The sequence below is a fragment of the Anopheles funestus genome, chromosome 3RL (genome assembly GCF_943734845.2).
Source record: "Anopheles funestus chromosome 3RL, idAnoFuneDA-416_04, whole genome shotgun sequence".
Classification (NCBI taxonomy): domain Eukaryota; kingdom Metazoa; phylum Arthropoda; class Insecta; order Diptera; family Culicidae; genus Anopheles; species Anopheles funestus.
Genome location: NC_064599.1, coordinates 66,727,343 through 66,747,767, shown reverse-complemented (window position 1 = coordinate 66,747,767; position 20,425 = coordinate 66,727,343). Strand labels below are relative to the sequence as shown.

The following is a 20,425-nucleotide window of genomic DNA, read 5'->3' as shown; positions in this document are numbered from 1 at the left end:
AAAATGTGAAAACAAACCATTTTTGTTTTCAAGCATGTTTCCAAGTTTGTACAAAATTGTATAAATTTATGCTCCTAAAGTAATTTATTATTATTTTCTTTATTTCCTTAATTTGTAAGAACGGCTCTTTCTTAAATATCTTAAGTTCGGGGATACACATTGGCTGAACGATTCTATCGCATCCACGCGCTTTGCAGATAACACCCACACCATTTACCGCTGCGATCGAAATATGGATAACAGTCTTTGCTCTCGGGGCGGTGGAGTATTGATCGCATGCTCTGCTATTCTCACCACTTCTGAAGTTACGCATACTTTTTCATCGCTCGAGCTTACCTGGATTTGTATCAAGATGAACCATGTATCGGTGTTCATCGGTGTAATTTACATCCCGCCTGATCGTAGAAATAGTGAATCCATCCTGCATGCTCTACACGAGAGCGTAAGTGTAATTTTAGAGCGGATGAAACCCTCTGATTTGCTGCTGCTGCTGGGTGATTTTAACACCCCAAATCTCTGTTGGAGCGTATCGCCTACGGACACCAAATGCTACATTCCTGCTTCAACTTCCGGTAACGACTGGCTACTTACAGACGGTATGACCCTTAATGGACTGTCACAGATTTCGGGAGTGAAAAATGTGATCAACCGCCAACTCGATCTTATTTTTGCCAATCCTTTGGCCGCATCGTCCTGCTCTAATGTCTGGGAATCATCTACACCGCTGCTTAAACTGGACAAATACCATCCTGGACTGGAATTTACCTTGTCAATCCCATCGATCATACCGGCTCCAACCAGACACATTCATCGAAATCCTGACATGAACAGAATCAGACGTTATAATTTTCGTAAACTTGACTACCCTACCTTCGTACGGATCGTAGCTAACTCGGACTTTAACTTCATCGAATCTGCTGCAACAATTGACGACGCCGTGACTCAACTGAACAATGTTATCCTTTCATCCTTTGCCTCTTGCTGTCCTTTTCAACACCCTCCCTCCAACCCGTTGTGGTCGAACAGGTGTCTTAGAGCTCTTAAAGCTGACAAGAAACGCTCGTTCCGGGCTCTAAGACGTACTCGTACATCCCATGCCATACAAGTCTATAAATACGCTTCGACTGCATACCGTATCTATAACAGGGCATGCTATAAATCATACCTGGCACGCCTTCAGTTTAGATTTTCCAGTGACCCTCGATCATTCTGGCGTTATGTCAATGCTCGTCGCAAAACCAACGGCATCCCCTCCACTATTTCCCTGGGCAATGACGTGGCTGATACACCCTCTGGCTGCTGCGAACTGTTCGCTAGGCATTTTTCTGGCGTGTTCGTTGATCCATGCAGCAGTACAGTGTCTCTCTCGGAAAGCTTGTCCCTCACACCTAGCAACGTTTTTAGTTGTAACACAGTCGAACTAAATGTTGAAGTGGTTCTACAAGCCCTAACAAAACTTAAATTTTCTTTTTCACCAGGTCCAGATGGAATACCATCCTGTGTCCTAAAGAAATGTAGTGCCTTTTTTGCGCCAATTTTGCTTCGTCTGTTTTCAAGATCGTTTCGTGATGGTAGTTTTCCATCTATTTGGAAAACTTCCTGGATATGTCCTATCTTTAAAAAGGGAGATCGTTCAGTCGCGTCCAATTTTCGTGGTGTCGCAATCCTTTGTGCTATGTCTAAACTCTGTGAATCCATCGTCCAATCGTATATCCTTCCTATAGTGACTAAGTACATTTCTCCCCACCAGCATGGCTTTATGCCTAAACGTTCTACTTCGACAAATCTTATGTGTTTTGTGTCTTTTGTGATGTCCCATATCGTTCGTAAAAGTCAAGTAGACGTAATTTATACCGACTTTAAAGCAGCCTTCGATAGTTTGCCCCATGTTTTACTCTTAGCAAAACTCGCGAAACTTGGATTTGGTAGTCCAATTCTAGCTTGGTTGGGATCCTTTCTCTCGAATAGATCCTATACAGTTAGATTGGACAACTCCTTTTCTTCGTCATTTGTGGGCTTGTCTGGTGTCCCTCAGGGAAGTGCACTTAGTCCTATCCTTTTCTCCCTTTTTATCAATGACTGCATCAATGTTCTCCCTATTGATGGACATCTCCTTTATGCTGACGATATAAAAATCTTTCTTCCCGTGTCCTCGTCCTACGATTGTCGATCTCTCCAGAGTTTTTTAAACAATTTCTCTCTGTGGTGTTTGCATAATGGACTGGTGCTCTGTCCACCTAAATGTTGCGTCATCTCTTTCGGGAGACCTGCTGCTGCCCGGCTGTCTTGGGACTATTACCTATGTGGTACCCAAATAAGCAGGGAATCTACTGTAAAAGGTGGTACCAATAGCTACATTTTCTTCTTGGACGGCCAAGCCCTCAGATGTCTGTGTCAGAAGTTATGCGAGGAACCAAGTTCCTTACCCTGTTTGAGAAAATGTAAAATTTTACTCATTTTTTACCCATTTTTTGCCTATAACTCGGTCGGTATCTAACGGATCGCCAATCTTTAACTTGTGGTCGATAGATGGCACCAATGGCTACATTTTCTTCTTGGACGGCCATGCCCTCAGATGTCTGTGTCAGAAGGTATTCGAGGAACCAAGTTCCGTACCCTGTTTGAGAAAATGTAAAATTTTACTTATTTTTGCCCCAAGTTTTGCCTATGACTCGGTCGGTATCCAACGGATCGCCAATCTTTAACTTGTGGTCGATAAATGGCACCAATGGCTACATTTTCTTCTTGGACGGCCAAGCCCTCAGATGTCTGTGTCAGAAGTTATTCGAGGAACCAAGTTCCTTACCCTGTTTGAGAAAATGTAAAATTTTCCTCATTTTTGCACCAACTTTTGCCTATAACTTGATCTACATCCAACGGATCGCCAATCTTTAACCTGTGGTCGATAGATGGCACCAATGGCTACATTTTCTTCTTGGACGGCCATGCCCTCAGATGTCTGTGCCAAAAGTTATGCGAGGAACCAAGTTGCTTACCCTGTTTAAGAAAATGTAAAATTTTCATCATTTTTCTGCAATTCAGCAAAATTTTTAAATGTGATATATTTTATCGCTAATTTGTTGCAATAAGTTTCTTTTCACTCAAATAATGCTTTAAATTAAAAAAAGAATAAAAAATCAGAAAAAATTTCAAAAAAATTTTCAACTCGAAAATTTCATAAGGGGTACCCCTTGCCATTTTTTTGAGAAATTTTGAAAAAAAATAAAATTGATTTATTTTAATGCCAATTGGTTCAAAAAAGTTTGTTTTCACTCAAATAATGCTTTAAATAAAAAACAGAAGAAAAAATTATAACAAAAACAAAAAAAAATAAAAATTAGAAAATTGCATAAGGCTCATTTTTGCCCCAAGTTTTGGCTATAACTCGGTCGGTATCCAACGGATCGCCAATCTTTAACCTGTGGTCGATAGATGACACCAATGGCTACATTTTCTTCTTGGACGGCCATGCCTTCAGATGTCTGTGCCAGAAGTTATGCGAGGAACCAAGTTCCTTACCCTGTTTGAGAAAATGTAAAATTTTCCTCATTTTTGCACAAAATTTTGCATATAACTCGGGCGGTATCGAACGGATCGCCAATCTTTAGCCTGTGGTCGATAGATGGCACCAATGGCTACATTTTCTTCTTGGACGGCCATGCTCTGAGATGTCTGTGTCGGAAGTTATTCGAGGAACCAAGTTCCATACCCTGTTTGAGAATATGTAAAATTTTCCTCATTTTTGCACCAAATTTTGCCTATTACTCGGGCGGTATCGAACGGATCGCCAATCTTTAACCTGTGGTCGATAGATGGCACCAATGGCTACATTTTCTTCTTGGACGGCAATACCCTCAGATGTGTGTGTCGGAAGTTTTTCGGGGAACCAAGTTCCATACCCTGTTTGAGGAAATGTAAAATTTTCCTCATTTTTGAGCAATTTAGCAAAATTTTTAAATGTGATATATTTTATCGCTAATTTGTTGCAATAAGTTTCTTTTCATTCAAATAATGCTTTAAATTAAAAAAAGAATAAAAAATGAGAAAAAAAATTTCAAAAAATTTTCAACTCGAAAATTTCATAAGGCTTACCCCTTACCATTTTTTTGAGAAATTTTTCAAAAAATTTTAAATTGATTTATTTTAATGCCAATTGGTTGCAATGAGTTTCTTTTCACTCAAATAATGCTTGAAACAAAAAAAAGAGTAAAAAATAATAAAAAATGTGAAAAATCTATAATTTTGAAAATTTCATAAGGCTCATTTTTGCCCCAAGTTTTGCCTATAACTCGGTCGGTATCCAACGGATCGCCAATCTTTAACTTGTGGTCGATAGATGGCACCAATGGCTACATTTTCTTCTTGGACGGCCAAGCCCTCAGATGTCTGTGTCAGAAGTTATTCGAGGAACCAAGTTCCTTACTCTGTTTGAGAAAATGTAAAATTTTCCTCATTTTTGCACCAACTTTTGCCTATAACTCGATCTACATCCAACGGATCGCCAATCTTTAACCTGTGGTCGATAGATGGCACCAATGGCTACATTTCCTTCGTGGACGGCCATGCCCTCAGATGTCTGTGCCAAAAGTTATGCGAGGAACCAAGTTGCTTACCCTGTTTAAGAAAATGTAAAATTTTCCTCATTTTTCTGCAATTCAGCAAAATTTTTAAATGTGATATTTTTTATTGCGAATTTGTTGCAATAAGTTTCTTTTCACTCAAATAATGCTTTAAATTAAAAAAAGAATAAAAAATGAGAAAAAAAATTTCAAAAAATTTTCAACTCGAAAATTTCATAAGGGGTACCCCTTGCCATTTTTTTGAGAAATTTTTCAAAAAAATTTAAATTGATTTATTTTAATGCCAATTGGTTGCAATGAGTTTCTTTTCACTCAAATAATGCTTGAAACAAAAAAAAAAGAGTAAAAAATAATAAAAAATGTGAAAAATCTATAAATTTGAAAATTTCATAAGGCTGATTTTTGCCCCAAGTTTTGCCTATAACTCGGTCGGTATCCAACGGATCGCCAATCTTTAACTTGTGGTCGATAGATGGCACCAATGGCTACATTTTCTTCTTGGACGGCCATGCCCTCAGATGTCTGTGCCAAAAGTTATGCGAGGAATCAAGTTGCTTACCCTGTTTAAGAAAATGTAAAATTTTCCTCATTTTTCTGCAATTCAGCAAAATTTTTAAATGTGATATTTTTTATTGCGAATTTGTTGCAATAAGTTTCTTTTCACTCAAATAATGCTTTAAATTAAAAAAAGAATAAAAAATGAGAAAAAAAATTTCAAAAAATTTTCAACTCGAAAATTTCATAAGGGGTACCCCTTGCCATTTTTTTGAGAAATTTTGCAAAAAAATTTAAATTGATATATTTTAATGCCAATTGGTTGCAATGAGTTTCTTTTCACTCAAATAATGCTTGAAACAAAAAAAAAGAGTAAAAAATAATAAAAAATGTGAAAAATCTATAAATTTGAAAATTTCATAAGGCTCATTTTTGCCCCAAGTTTTGCTTATAACTCGGTCGGTATCCAACGGATCGCCAATCTTTAACTTGTGGTCGATAGATGGCACCAATGGCTACATTTTCTTCTTGGACGGCCAAGCCCTCAGATGTCTGTGTCAGAAGTTATTCGAGGAACCAAGTTCCTTACCCTGTTTAAGAAAATGTAAAATTTTCTTCATTTTTCTGCAATTCAGCAAAATTATTAAATGTGATATTTTTTATTGCGAATTTGTTGCAATAAGTTTCTTTTCACTCAAATAATGCTTTAAATTAAAAAAAGAATAAAAAATGAGAAAAAAAATTTCAAAAAATTTTCAACTCGAAAATTTCATAAGGGGTACCCCTTGCCATTTTTTTGAGAAATTTTGCAAAAAAAATTAAATTGATTTATTTTAATGCCAATTGGTTGCAATGAGTTTCTTTTCACTCAAATAATGCTTGAAACAAAAAAAAAAGAGTAAAAAATAATAAAAAATGTGAAAAATCTATAAATTTGAAAATTTCATAAGGCTCATTTTTGCCGCAAGTTTTGCCTATAACTCGGTCGGTATCCAACGGATCGCCAATCTTTAACTTGTGGTCGATAGATGGCACCAATGGCTACATTTTCTTCTTGGACGGCCAAGCCCTCAGATGTCTGTGTCAGAAGTTATTCGAGGAACCAAGTTCCTTACTCTGTTTGAGAAAATGTAAAATTTTCCTCATTTTTGCACCAACTTTTGCCTATAACTCGATCTACATCCAACGGATCGCCAATCTTTAACCTGTGGTCGATAGATGGCACCAATGGCTACATTTTCTTCTTGGACGGCCATGCCCTCAGATGTCTGTGCCAAAAGTTATGCGAGGAACCAAGTTCCTTACCCTGTTTAAGAAAATGTAAAATTTTCCTCATTTTTCTGCAATTCAGCAAAATTTTTAAATGTGATATTTTTTATTGCGAATTTGTTGCAATAAGTTTCTTTTCACTCCAATAATGCTTTAAATTAAAAAAAGAATAAAAAATGAGAAAAAAAATTTCAAAAAATTTTCAACTCGAAAATTTCATAAGGGGTACCCCTTGCCATTTTTTTGAGAAATTTTTCAAAAAAATTTAAATTGATTTATTTTAATGCCAATTGGTTGCAATGAGTTTCTTTTCACTCAAATAATGCTTGAAACAAAAAAGAAGAGTGAAAAATAATAAAAAATGTGAAAAATCTATAAATTTGAAAATTTCATAAGGCTCATTTTTGCCCCAAGTTTTGCCTATAACTCGGTCGGTATCCAACGGATCGCCAATCTTTAACTTGTGGTCGATAGATGGCACCAATGGCTACATTTTCTTCTTGGACGGCCAAGCCCTCAGATGTCTGTGTCAGAAGTTATTCGAGGAACCAAGTTCCTTACCCTGTTTAAGAAAATGTAAAATTTTCTTCATTTTTCTGCAATTCAGCAAAATTATTAAATGTGATATTTTTTATTGCGAATTTGTTGCAATAAGTTTCTTTTCACTCAATTAATGCTTTCAACTCGAAAATTTCATAAGGGGTACCCCTTGCCATTTTTTTGAGAAGTTTTGCAAAAAAATTAAATTGATTTATTTTAATGCCAATTGGTTGCAATGAGTTTCTTTTCACTCAAATAATGCTTGAAACAAAAAAAAAAGAGTAAAAAATAATAAAAAATGTGAAAAATCTATAAATTTGAAAATTTCATAAGGCTCATTTTTGCCCCAAGTTTTGCCTATAACTCGGTCGGTATCCAACGGATCGCCAATCTTTAACTTGTGGTCGATAGATGGCACCAATGGCTACATTTTCTTCTTGGACGGCCATGCCCTCAGATGTCTGTGCCAAAAGTTATGCGAGGAATCAAGTTGCTTACCCTGTTTAAGAAAATGTAAAATTTTCCTCATTTTTCTGCAATTCAGCAAAATTTTTAAATGTGACATTTTTTATTGCGAATTTGTTGCAATAAGTTTCTTTTCACACAAATAATGCTTTAAATTAAAAAAAGAATAAAAAATGAGAAAAAAAATTTCAAAAAATTTTCAACTCGAAAATTTCATAAGGGGTACCCCTTGCCATTTTTTTGAGAAATTTTGCAAAAAAATTTAAATTGATTTATTTTAATGCCAATTGGTTGCAATGAGTTTCTTTTCACTCAAATAATGCTTGAAACAAAAAAAAAGAGTAAAAAATAATAAAAAATGTGAAAAATCTATAAATTTGAAAATTGCATAAGGCTCATTTTTGCCCCAAGTTTTGCCTATAACTCGGTCGGTATCCAACGGATCGCCAATCTTTAACTTGTGGTCGATAGATGGCACCAATGGCTACATTTTCTTCTTGGACGGCCAAGCCCTCAGATGTCTGTGTCAGAAGTTATTCGAGGAACCAAGTTCCTTACTCTGTTTGAGAAAATGTAAAATTTTCCTCATTTTTGCACCAACTTTTGCCTATAACTCGATCTACATCCAACGGATCGCCAATCTTTAACCTGTGGTCGATAGATGGCACCAATGGCTACATTTTCTTCTTGGACGGCCATGCCCTCAGATGTCTGTGCCAAAAGTTATGCGAGGAATCAAGTTGCTTACCCTGTTTAAGAAAATGTAAAATTTTCCTCATTTTTTTGCAATTCAGCAAAATTTTTAAATGTGATATTTTTTATTGCGAATTTGTTGCAATAAGTTTCTTTTCACTCAAATAATGCTTTAAATTAAAAAAAGAATAAAAAATGAGAAAAAAAATTTCAAAAAATTTTCAACTCGAAAATTTCATAAGGGGTACCCCTTGCCATTTTTTTTGAGAAATTTTGCAAAAAAATTTAAATTGATTTATTTTAATGCCAATTGGTTGCAATGAGTTTCTTTTCACTCAAATAATGCTTGAAACAAAAAAAAGAGTAAAAAATAATAAAAAATGTGAAAAATCTATAAATTTGAAAATTGCATAAGGCTCATTTTTGCCCCAAGTTTTGCCTATAACTCGGTCGGTATCCAACGGATCGCCAATCTTTAACTTGTGGTCGATAGATGGCACCAATGGCTACATTTTCTTCTTGGACGGCCAAGCCCTCAGATGTCTGTGTCAGAAGTTATTCGAGGAACCAAGTTCCTTACTCTGTTTGAGAAAATGTAAAATTTTCCTCATTTTTGCACCAACTTTTGCCTATAACTCGATCTACATCCAACGGATCGCCAATCTTTAACCTGTGGTCGATAGATGGCACCAATGGCTACATTTTCTTCTTGGACGGCCATGCCCTCAGATGTCTGTGCCAAAAGTTATGCGAGGAACCAAGTTGCTTACCCTGTTTGAGAAAATGTAAAATTTTCCTCATTTTTCTGCAATTCAGCAAAATTTTTAAATGTGATATATTTTATTGCGAATTTGTTGCAATAAGTTTCTTTTCACTCAAATAATGCTTTAAATTAAAAAAGAATAAAAAATGAGAAAAAAAATTTCAAAAAATTTTCAACTCGAAAATTTCATAAGGGGTACGTACCCCTTGCCATTTTTTTGAGAAATTTTGCAAAAAAAATTAAATTGATTTATTTTAATGCCAATTGGTTGCAATGAGTTTCTTTTCACTCAAATAATGCTTGAAACAAAAAAAAAGAGTAAAAAATAATAAAAAATGTGAAAAATCTATAAATTTGAAAATTGCATAAGGCTCATTTTTGCCCCAAGTTTTGCCTATAACTCGGTCGGTATCCAACGGATCGCCAATCTTTAACTTGTGGTCGATAGATGGCACCAATGGCTACATTTTCTTCTTGGACGGCCAAGCCCTCAGATGTCTGTGTCAGAAGTTATTCGAGGAACCAAGTTCCTTACCCTGTTTAAGAAAATGTAAAATTTTCTTCATTTTTCTGCAATTCAGCAAAATTATTAAATGTGATATTTTTTATTGCGAATTTGTTGCAATAAGTTTCTTTTCACTCAATTAATGCTTTAAATTAAAAAAAGAATAAAAAGTGAGAAAAAAAATTTCCAAATATTTCCAATTCGAAAATTTCATAAGAGGTACCCCTTGCCATTTTTTTGAGAAGTTTTGCAAAAAAAATTAAATTGATTTATTTTAATGCCAATTGGTTGCAATGAGTTTCTTTTCACTCAAATAATGCTTGAAACAAAAAAAAAGAGTAAAAAATAATAAAAAATGTGAAAAATCTATAAATTTGAAAATTTCATAAGGCTCATTTTTGCCCCAAGTTTTGCCTATAACTCGGTCGGTATCCAACGGATCGCCAATCTTTAACTTGTGGTCGATAGATGGCACCAATGGCTACATTTTCTTCTTGGACGGCCATGCCCTCAGATGTCTGTGCCAAAAGTTATGCGAGGAATCAAGTTGCTTACCCTGTTTAAGAAAATGTAAAATTTTCCTCATTTTTCTGCAATTCAGCAAAATTTTTAAATGTGATATTTTTTATTGCGAATTTGTTGCAATAAGTTTCTTTTCACTCAAATAATGCTTTAAATTAAAAAAAGAATAAAAAATGAGAAAAAAAATTTCAAAAAATTTTCAACTCGAAAATTTTATAAGGGGTACCCCTTGCCATTTTTTTGAGAAATTTTTCAAAAAAAAATTAAATTGATTTATTTTAATGCCGATTGGTTGCAATGAGTTTCTTTTCACTCAAATAATGCTTGAAACAAAAAAAAGAGTAAAAAATAATAAAAAATGTGAAAATTCTATAAATTTGAAAATTTCATAAGGCTCATTTTTGCCCCAAGTTTTGCCTATAACTCGGTCGGTATCCAACGGATCGCCAATCTTTAACTTGTGGTCGATAGATGGCACCAATGGCTACATTTTCTTCTTGGACGGCCAAGCCCTCAGATGTCTGTGTCAGAAGTTATTCGAGGAACCAAGTTCCTTACCCTGTTTGAGAAAATGTAAAATTTTCCTCATTTTTGCACCAACTTTTGCCTATAACTTGATCTACATCCAACGGATCGCCAATCTTTAACCTGTGGTCGATAGATGGCACCAATGGCTACATTTTCTTCTTGGACGGCCATGCCCTCAGATGTCTGTGCCAAAAGTTATGCGAGGAACAAAGTTCCTTACCCTGTTTAAGAAAATGTAAAATTTTCTTCATTTTTCTGCAATTCAGCAAAATTATTAAATGTGATATTTTTTATTGCGAATTTGTTGCAATAAGTTTCTTTTCACTCAATTAATGCTTTAAATTAAAAAAAGAATAAAAAGTGAGAAAAAAAATTTCCAAATATTTCCAATTCGAAAATTTCATAAGAGGTACCCCTTGCCATTTTTTTGAGAAGTTTTGCAAAAAAAATTAAATTGATTTATTTTAATGCCAATTGGTTGCAATGAGTTTCTTTTCACTCAAATAATGCTTGAAACAAAAAAAAAGAGTAAAAAATAATAAAAAATGTGAAAAATCTATAAATTTGAAAATTTCATAAGGCTCATTTTTGCCCCAAGTTTTGCCTATAACTCGGTCGGTATCCAACGGATCGCCAATCTTTAACTTGTGGTCGATAGATGGCACCAATGGCTACATTTTCTTCTTGGACGGCCATGCCCTCAGATGTCTGTGCCAAAAGTTATGCGAGGAATCAAGTTGCTTACCCTGTTTAAGAAAATGTAAAATTTTCCTCATTTTTCTGCAATTCAGCAAAATTTTTAAATGTGATATTTTTTATTGCGAATTTGTTGCAATAAGTTTCTTTTCACTCAAATAATGCTTTAAATTAAAAAAAGAATAAAAAATGAGAAAAAAAATTTCAAAAAATTTTCAACTCGAAAATTTTATAAGGGGTACCCCTTGCCATTTTTTTGAGAAATTTTTCAAAAAAAAATTAAATTGATTTATTTTAATGCCGATTGGTTGCAATGAGTTTCTTTTCACTCAAATAATGCTTGAAACAAAAAAAAGAGTAAAAAATAATAAAAAATGTGAAAATTCTATAAATTTGAAAATTTCATAAGGCTCATTTTTGCCCCAAGTTTTGCCTATAACTCGGTCGGTATCCAACGGATCGCCAATCTTTAACTTGTGGTCGATAGATGGCACCAATGGCTACATTTTCTTCTTGGACGGCCAAGCCCTCAGATGTCTGTGTCAGAAGTTATTCGAGGAACCAAGTTCCTTACCCTGTTTGAGAAAATGTAAAATTTTCCTCATTTTTGCACCAACTTTTGCCTATAACTTGATCTACATCCAACGGATCGCCAATCTTTAACCTGTGGTCGATAGATGGCACCAATGCCTACATTTTCTTCTTGGACGGCCATGCCCTCAGATGTCTGTGCCAAAAGTTATGCGAGGAACAAAGTTGGTTACCCTGTTTAAGAAAATGTAAAATTTTCCTCATTTTTCTGCAATTCAGCAAAATTTTTAAATGTGATATTTTTTATTGCAAATTTGTTGCAATAAGTTTCTTTTCACTCAAATAATGCTTTAAATTAAAAAAAGAATAAAAAATGAGAAAAAAAATTTCAAAAAATTTTCAACTCGAAAATTTTATAAGGGGTACCCCTTGCCATTTTTTTGAGAAATTTTTCAAAAAAATTTAAATTGATTTATTTTAATGCCGATTGGTTGCAATGAGTTTCTTTTCACTCAAATAATGCTTGAAACAAAAAAGAAGAGTGAAAAATAATAAAAAATGTGAAAAATCTATAAATTTGAAAATTTCATAAGGCTCATTTTTGCCTCAAGTTTTGCCTATAACTCGGTCGGTATCCAACGGATCGCCAATCTTTAACTTGTGGTCGATAGATGGCACCAATGGCTACATTTTCTTCTTGGACGGCCATGCCCTCAGATGTCTGTGCCAAAAGTTATGCGAGGAATCAAGTTGCTTACCCTGTTTAAGAAAATGTAAAATTTTCCTCATTTTTCTGCAATTCAGCAAAATTTTTAAATGTGATATTTTTTATTGCGAATTTGTTGCAATAAGTTTCTTTTCACTCAAATAATGCTTTAAATTAAAAAAAGAATAAAAAATGAGAAAAAAAATTTCAAAAAATTTTCAACTCAAAAATTTCATAAGGGGTACCCCTTGCCATTTTTTTGAGAAATTTTGCAAAAAAATTTAAATTGATTTATTTTAATGCCAATTGGTTGCAATGAGTTTCTTTTCACTCAAATAATGCTTGAAACAAAAAAAAAGAGTAAAAAATAATAAAAAATGTGAAAAATCTATAAATTTGAAAATTGCATAAGGCTCATTTTTGCCCCAAGTTTTGCCTATAACTCGGTCGGTATCCAACGGATCGCCAATCTTTAACTTGTGGTCGATAGATGGCACCAATGGCTACATTTTCTTCTTGGACGGCCAAGCCCTCAGATGTCTGTGTCAGAAGTTATTCGAGGAACCAAGTTCCTTACTCTGTTTGAGAAAATGTAAAATTTTCCTCATTTTTGCACCAACTTTTGCCTATAACTCGATCTACATCCAACGGATCGCCAATCTTTAACTTGTGGTCGATAGATGGCACCAATGGCTACATTTTCTTCTTGGACGGCCATGCCCTCAGATGTCTGTGCCAAAAGTTATGCGAGGAATCAAGTTGCTTACCCTGTTTAAGAAAATGTAAAATTTTCCTCATTTTTCTGCAATTCAGCAAAATTTTTAAATGTGATATTTTTTATTGCGAATTTGTTGCAATAAGTTTCTTTTCACTCAAATAATGCTTTAAATTAAAAAAAGAATAAAAAATGAGAAAAAAAATTTCAAAAAATTTTCAACTCAAAAATTTCATAAGGGGTACCCCTTGCCATTTTTTTGAGAAATTTTGCAAAAAAATTTAAATTGATTTATTTTAATGCCAATTGGTTGCAATGAGTTTCTTTTCACTCAAATAATGCTTGAAACAAAAAAAAAGAGTAAAAAATAATAAAAAATGTGAAAAATCTATAAATTTGAAAATTGCATAAGGCTCATTTTTGCCCCAAGTTTTGCCTATAACTCGGTCGGTATCCAACGGATCGCCAATCTTTAACTTGTGGTCGATAGATGGCACCAATGGCTACATTTTCTTCTTGGACGGCCAAGCCCTCAGATGTCTGTGTCAGAAGTTATTCGAGGAACCAAGTTCCTTACTCTGTTTGAGAAAATGTAAAATTTTCCTCATTTTTGCACCAACTTTTGCCTATAACTCGATCTACATCCAACGGATCGCCAATCTTTAACCTGTGGTCGATAGATGGCACCAATGGCTACATTTTCTTCTTGGACGGCCAAGCCCTCAGATGTCTGTGTCAGAAGTTATTCGAGGAACCAAGTTCCTTACTCTGTTTGAGAAAATGTAAAATTTTCCTCATTTTTGCCCCAAGTTTTGCCTATAACTCGGTCGGTATCCAACGGATCGCCAATCTTTAACTTGTGGTCGATAGATGGCACCAATGGCTACATTTTCTTCTTGGACGGCCATGCCCTCAGATGTCTGTGCCAAAAGTTATGCGAGGAATCAAGTTGCTTACCCTGTTTAAGAAAATGTAAAATTTTCCTCATTTTTCTGCAATTCAGCAAAATTTTTAAATGTGATATTTTTTATTGCGAATTTGTTGCAATAAGTTTCTTTTCACTCAAATAATGCTTTAAATTAAAAAAAGAATAAAAAATGAGAAAAAAAATTTCAAAAAATTTTCAACTCGAAAATTTCATAAGGGGTACCCCTTGCCATTTTTTTGAGAAATTTTGCAAAAAAATTTAAATTGATTTATTTTAATGCCAATTGGTTGCAATGAGTTTCTTTTCACTCAAATAATACTTGAAACAAAAAAAAAAGAGTAAAAAATAATAAAAAATGTGAAAAATCTATAAATTTGAAAATTTCATAAGGCTCATTTTTGCCCAAAGTTTTGCCTATAACTCGGTCGGTATCCAACGGATCGCCAATCTTTAACTTGTGGTCGATAGATGGCACCAATGGCTACATTTTCTTCTTGGACGGCCATGCCCTCAGATGTCTGTGCCAAAAGTTATGCGAGGAACCAAGTTGCTTACCCTGTTTAAGAAAATGTAAAATTTTCCTCATTTTTCTGCAATTCAGCAAAATTTTTAAATGTGATATTTTTTATTGCGAATTTGTTGCAATAAGTTTCTTTTCACTCAAATAATGCTTTAAATTAAAAAAAGAATAAAAAATGAGAAAAAAAATTTCCAAAAATTTTCAACTCGAAAATTTCATAAAGGGGTACCCCTTGCCATTTTTTTGAGAAATTTTGCAAAAAAATTTAAATTGATTTATTTTAATGCCAATTGGTTGCAATGAGTTTCTTTTCACTCAAATAATGCTTGAAACAAAAAAAAAGAGTAAAAAATAATAAAAAATGTGAAAAATCTATAAATTTGAAAATTTCATAAGGCTCATTTTTGCCCCAAGTTTTGCCTATAACTCGGTCGGTATCCAACGGATCGCCAATCTTTAACTTGTGGTCGATAGATGGCACCAATGGCTACATTTTCTTCTTGGACGGCCAAGCCCTCAGATGTCTGTGTCAGAAGTTATTCGAGGAACCAAGTTCCTTACCCTGTTTGAGAAAATGTAAAATTTTCCTCATTTTTCTGCAATTCAGCAAAATTTTTAAATGTGATATTTTTTATTGCGAATTTGTTGCAATAAGTTTCTTTTCACTCAAATAATGCTTTTAATTAAAAAAAGAATAAAAAATGAAAAAAAAAATTTCAAAAAATTTTCAACTTGAAAATTTCATAAGGGGTACCCCTTGCCATTTTTTTGAGAAATTTTTCAAAAAAATTTAAATTGATTTATTTTAATGCCAATTGGTTGCAATGAGTTTCTTTTCACTCAAATAATGCTTGACACAAAAAAAAAGAGTAAAAAATAATAAAAAATGTGAAAAATCTATAAATTTGAAAATTTCATAAGGCTTATTTTTGCCCCAAGTTTTGCCTATAACTCGGTCGGTATCCAACGGATCGCCAATCTTTAACTTGTGGTCGATAGATGGCACCAATGGCTACATTTTCTTCTTGGACGGCCAAGCCCTCAGATGTCTGTGTCAGAAGTTATTCGAGGAACCAAGTTCCTTACCCTGTTTGAGAAAATGTAAAATTTTCCTCATTTTTGAGCAATTTAGGAAAATTTATATATGTGATATATTTAAATGCGAATTTGTTGCAATAAGTTTCTTTTCACTCAAATAATGCTTTTAAAGAAGAAAAGAATATAAAGCAAAAAATAAATATAAAAAATTCAAAAAATTTGAAAATTTCCTAAGGCTATAACTAGTGGTTCAAGAGCGAAAGAGGTATTTCAATCGCTCCGGTCATCTTACTTTGCGCGCTCCCGCACAGCTCACGGGAAAAAGATGTAGCCGTATCGCAGGAATCGCTCCTGGGAGCGCATAGCACAATCGCTCCTGTGTACAGCGCTCCGTGTGGAGCTACCTCAAGCGCACCGCACACTTTAGAGAGCGAGAGCGGTGAAAAGGAAAAGCCTTAGCAAATTTTCAAATGGGAGCGCATCGCACAATCGCTCCTGTGTGTAGCGCTCCGTACGGAGCTACCTCTTTTTCCCGTGGGCTATGCGGTAGCGCGCACAATAAGATGAGCGGAGCGACACTAGAGGAGAGATTTCGTTCGAAGAAGAACGAAACTTTTCACTCAATTCAATTGTTAGACACATACCCCCTCTTAAGATTTTAACTTTCTTAGTTGAAGCATGTATAGGGGGTCTACTATACCTGGTAAAAGTGTAATATAATGTTTTAAAAGTTAATTTTGTCCATACATTTTGTGCATTGTGGCCCATTGTGCAGATAGAGCAAAAATCGCGAGCTGCAGTTACGCATCGTGTAAAGACACCCTTACAAAGCAGAACTCCTCACACCGATTTACATTGAGACATTTTTTGTTTTCCCCTTCATTTTCCAGTTCATCATCATGGTAATAGACTCAACGGATCGCGAACGGTTAGCGGTGACGCGCGAAGAATTGTACAAAATGTTGCAGCATGAAGACTTAACGAAAGCTAGCTTACTAGTGTACGCAAATAAGCAGGTGAGTGTATTTCGGAATTTGTTTGAAATTTGGTACAAAAATTATGCTGCCGAAACGTGCTTTACAAACACTGATCAATTGGTGTTAGAGCGATCAACATTCTCGTGTTCCTTCTGTTCACTATTCGTTCCACCCTCAAGTGAACTTTCTTGTTCATTTTTTTCCTCCGTGTCGGAAATAGTGATGATGGTTATATCCGGTTCGATCAATATGCAATCCTCATCCTCTTCGGTGGTCCGCATCTCGTTCAGATTTTTGGTACAGTTATCTTCCTGTTGTGAATTATCCATCGTTGCGTTGAAATTCTCAGCCCAAATTGGGCGACAATTGTCTACTATTTGACACAGTACTTTGGATTATAGCGTGTTTCTCCAAGTGATATTCACTTAACTACGTCCAAGAGCTATTAACTGAACTGTTTTAAATTCATGCATACTTGATGCATTGTTGTAATAAACCAGCCTTTTTTTTTAAATTGGTTCAAAATGAAAATTTTAAAATTTGATCTGTTAAACTTAAACTACCTTATGAGGGTTAGAATTTTAAATCATTCATAACATAGTTTTTATTTGATTTTACTTCGTGTCCTCATTTGGAATATACGTCTTAGCCATATACAGTGGAGCGCCGATTATCCGGCTGTCCCTTTATCCGTACAGCTCGGAAATGACAGTTCCGAAGGAGAATTGACATATGAAATGCAAAACCGATGACGGAAAGAAATAAAAGCTTCAATAGGAAATGATACAATTTCCACAAGTTCTACCGAATAGAACAGAATTATTTTGTAAATTGCATTATAGAAAATTAACATCTAGCTTTTGAAAAAAAGTCCACCCATTACACACTAAATACTAATATTTATCCGCGATTTAACCGTGATATTCGCTTATCCGGCAGTCCAAGTCCCGATGAGCACGGATAATCGGCGCTCCACTGTATTGTTTTTTTGCGCACTGTAAAAATGAGTTATGAACGGAATCCTGCCGTGATCGGCAAATATAATAGGAATCCTAAAATTAAAAAATTTTCCAAACAAAATACTTAAATAAATCTACCCAGAAAATATCATTGAAGAAACAGGCTTAAGCAATGTTATCTGAGGAAAAAAAATGAATTTGAAAAAGCTTGTATACATTAATGTACTGTTTTTTCTGCAACTGTATCGCTTTATTGTTTTAATAAATTTATGACATTTTTCTGAAACCATTAACATTCGAGAAAATAAAAAACTTTCTTTTTTTCCCCTTTTCTTTCGTTGCAGGATTTAAAAGACTCGATGAGTGCAGCTGAAATTTCGAAACAATTAGATCTAACCTCAATTAAGAATCACCAATGGCACATACAGTCCTGTTGCGCACTGACGGGCGAAGGGTAAATATAATTGGCCGGCAAACGCGCCCCCCAAACTCGATGGGATTAATATTCATTCAAAACCGCTTCATGTTTTTTCCATTTCAGTCTGTACCAGGGATTAGAATGGATAGCTCAAAGGATTAAGAAGAAATGACACCCACCTGTGTAAAATTTCTGTAGCTTTGTTGTAAAAACCCCGGGGTTGCAATTCCATTGCATTGCTCCCGGATGCGAGGAAGTGAACAGTGAAGCTGTGTAGCTTTTGTCGACTCCATAGTTAAGCAGCGAACGGAGGGTAAAGGTATCCTTTGCTAACTCGCGCTTTGTCTTCTTTCAATCCTTTTGAGCCGGTGACCCAAAAGTGAGCTACTAGCAGTGGTAATTGGAGAAATTAACAAAAAAAAAGAACGAAGAATCCATCAAATGTCTAGAACAATCCGAGGGCGCGCGTGTGAATTGATAACGTATAGGTTAGTATGCTGCTGCTCCCTATTCTTGGGCTAAACACACTAACACTGGTCAAAGGGTGTAAGATAAACGAAGTAATTAGAATAGGAAGAAAAGTGGAAAGTGTGCTGACACGTGGAAATGATTTCCTGACGGACGCGTTTCGGTACCGGCTGAATACGACTGTGAAATAAGATTTAATAGTAGTATACTAGCTTAAAAAGGGTAAATATAACATACGCGAGATAAACTGACATCCACATCCCATCAAGGGGTGGATGCATCTATCTGTGCTAACTGCAAACAGAACCCGAACGGCACACAGTGACAGAGCAAAAGCGAAAAAAAACCCCTCAATTAACACCCTGATCTAGAAGATAAAAACTTGTATAAAAATAGCCAAATGACATCGTGGAAAAAGATAGCATCTGCCCCTGAAACAGACTCTTCTGATAGCTAAAAATTCAGGCAAATGTATACAATGTTAATAAGAGCAGGTTACTTTACAACACGCGACAGGCTGCCTGTGTGAAAAAAGCAGTGCGTTTACGAGCAAATTCCGTACTCAGTAGCCAAATCACTACCACACGTTAGAATTATGCCGAGGATTATGCTCGTTGCGTAAAGAGGTAAAGTGATAGATGAAAAGACACCGAAGCAGAACTAATAGGTGAGAAGCAGCAAGAAGAAGGAGGTAGTGTTAGCATTTTATGTTTTATGTAGCAAAAAACACCCATTGCCAATGTTGCAGAATGCGCGTGTATCATTAAGATTGTATAGTTTTTATCTTTGTTTCTTACCGTATCAAATCGATTGGATCACACAAACACATCCCGCAACGGAAGGAAACGTTTTTTTCTGTACATTATGTGTGTCAGGAACCCGGATGTGATTGGGCTATATAGAAGACAAGTGTGATTGTGTTGAGAGAAAAATCAAAGCAAGGTGGAGTGTTAAAATTTGTTGCCCTGACGTAGGTTAAAGTATGTGAGAGTATGCATGGTGTATAAGTACTGCTACCTAAACGAATGAATGAGAAATACTTACATTATATAGTTAAAAACAAATGAAAACAAAGTAACAAAAAAATATATATATACATGTACGTATCGAAAGAATCTCGTTTATTACGTTATGCAGTGGATAATATTTCTTTTTTCGAATCATAATATCACAGTGATTTTTTTGAAAATTACATTGAAATTTTGCTTTATTTTTATGTATCTAAAATAATTACTTTTGGAATAAAAAGTTACAACACGTTTGTTTACATTTTTTTAAATTAAGAAAACAAGACCATATCGTGGTCTGATTTGCTGGAAAAAATGCTTTGGTTTGAAATTCTGTGCTTCGAATGGATTAAGAAAGAAAAACGATAATTTCAGCTTCATGCGGAAAAATAAACAACTACACGATGCGCTGGTATGACGGCTACACGATACCAGTGACTGTTACCTCCTCTGTTGGATGCTCTCTTGGTGTTAAAAAATCATTTTTCGTTTCCCTTGCCACACAACAAAACACCAGGTAATGCTACCTCCTTCGTTGGATGCTCTCTTGGTGTTTCGCTGGATAAAACCGATCGCATTTCGTCGACCGATTTTGACGCAGAAAGTAATAATTTTTATTTTATAAAACAACAGGAGAACATCTTTCTAAGGAGGTAGCATATTACAAGCGCTGTTATGTGGGTTGCATACCCTTCAGGCGCAAAGCGTTACTTTCGTCGTTAGTTGCACAATAGTCCTCCCACATGACATTTAAGGTCAAATTAGTCGGTATAAAACCAAAATTAGCTCTGCTCTGTGGATTGCATACCTTTAGGCGCAAAGCGTTACTTTATTCGTTCTATGCACCATGGTCCTCTTACGTGATTGTAACGGTCAAATTAAATCGGTAACGTACTAAGTTAGCTCTGTACTGCAGATTGCATGCCCTGTAGGCGCAAAGCGTTACTTTTTCGTTTTTTGCACAGTAGTTCTCCCACATGAGAATAAAGGTCAAATTAGTCGGTAAAAGACTAAACTAACTCAGCACTGTGGATTGCATACCCCTTAGACGCAGTTACTTTTATGTTTTGTTTACCACGACGGCAGATGCAACGTAACGGTG

General features: G+C 35.1%; 1 protein-coding gene and 2 long non-coding RNA genes across 5 annotated transcripts in view; all 3 read left to right on the top strand.

The window, feature by feature from the left end:
• LOC125772408 (ADP-ribosylation factor-like protein 5B) overlaps positions 1–19,448 on the top strand; it is an 84,798-nt gene extending 65,350 nt beyond the window's left edge. For all 3 annotated transcript variants that reach the window (XM_049444114.1, XM_049444112.1, XM_049444111.1), the window contains 3 exons: positions 16,385–16,510; positions 17,775–17,884; positions 17,972–19,448. In XM_049444114.1, coding sequence (XP_049300071.1) covers positions 16,385–16,510; positions 17,775–17,884; positions 17,972–18,020 — 285 coding nt within the window. In that variant the 3' untranslated portion in view covers positions 18,021–19,448. The remainder of the gene's footprint in view (positions 1–16,384; positions 16,511–17,774; positions 17,885–17,971) is intronic.
• Positions 2,344–5,523, top strand: LOC125772413 (uncharacterized). The gene is made up of 2 exons (XR_007419466.1): positions 2,344–2,591; positions 2,782–5,523. It is a non-coding gene; the product is annotated as an uncharacterized LOC125772413 (long non-coding RNA).
• On the top strand, positions 7,017–16,375 carry LOC125772412 (uncharacterized). Its single transcript, XR_007419465.1, has 3 exons — positions 7,017–7,046; positions 9,530–10,173; positions 14,802–16,375. It is a non-coding gene; the product is annotated as an uncharacterized LOC125772412 (long non-coding RNA).
• Positions 19,449–20,425: the final 977 nt, after the last annotated feature.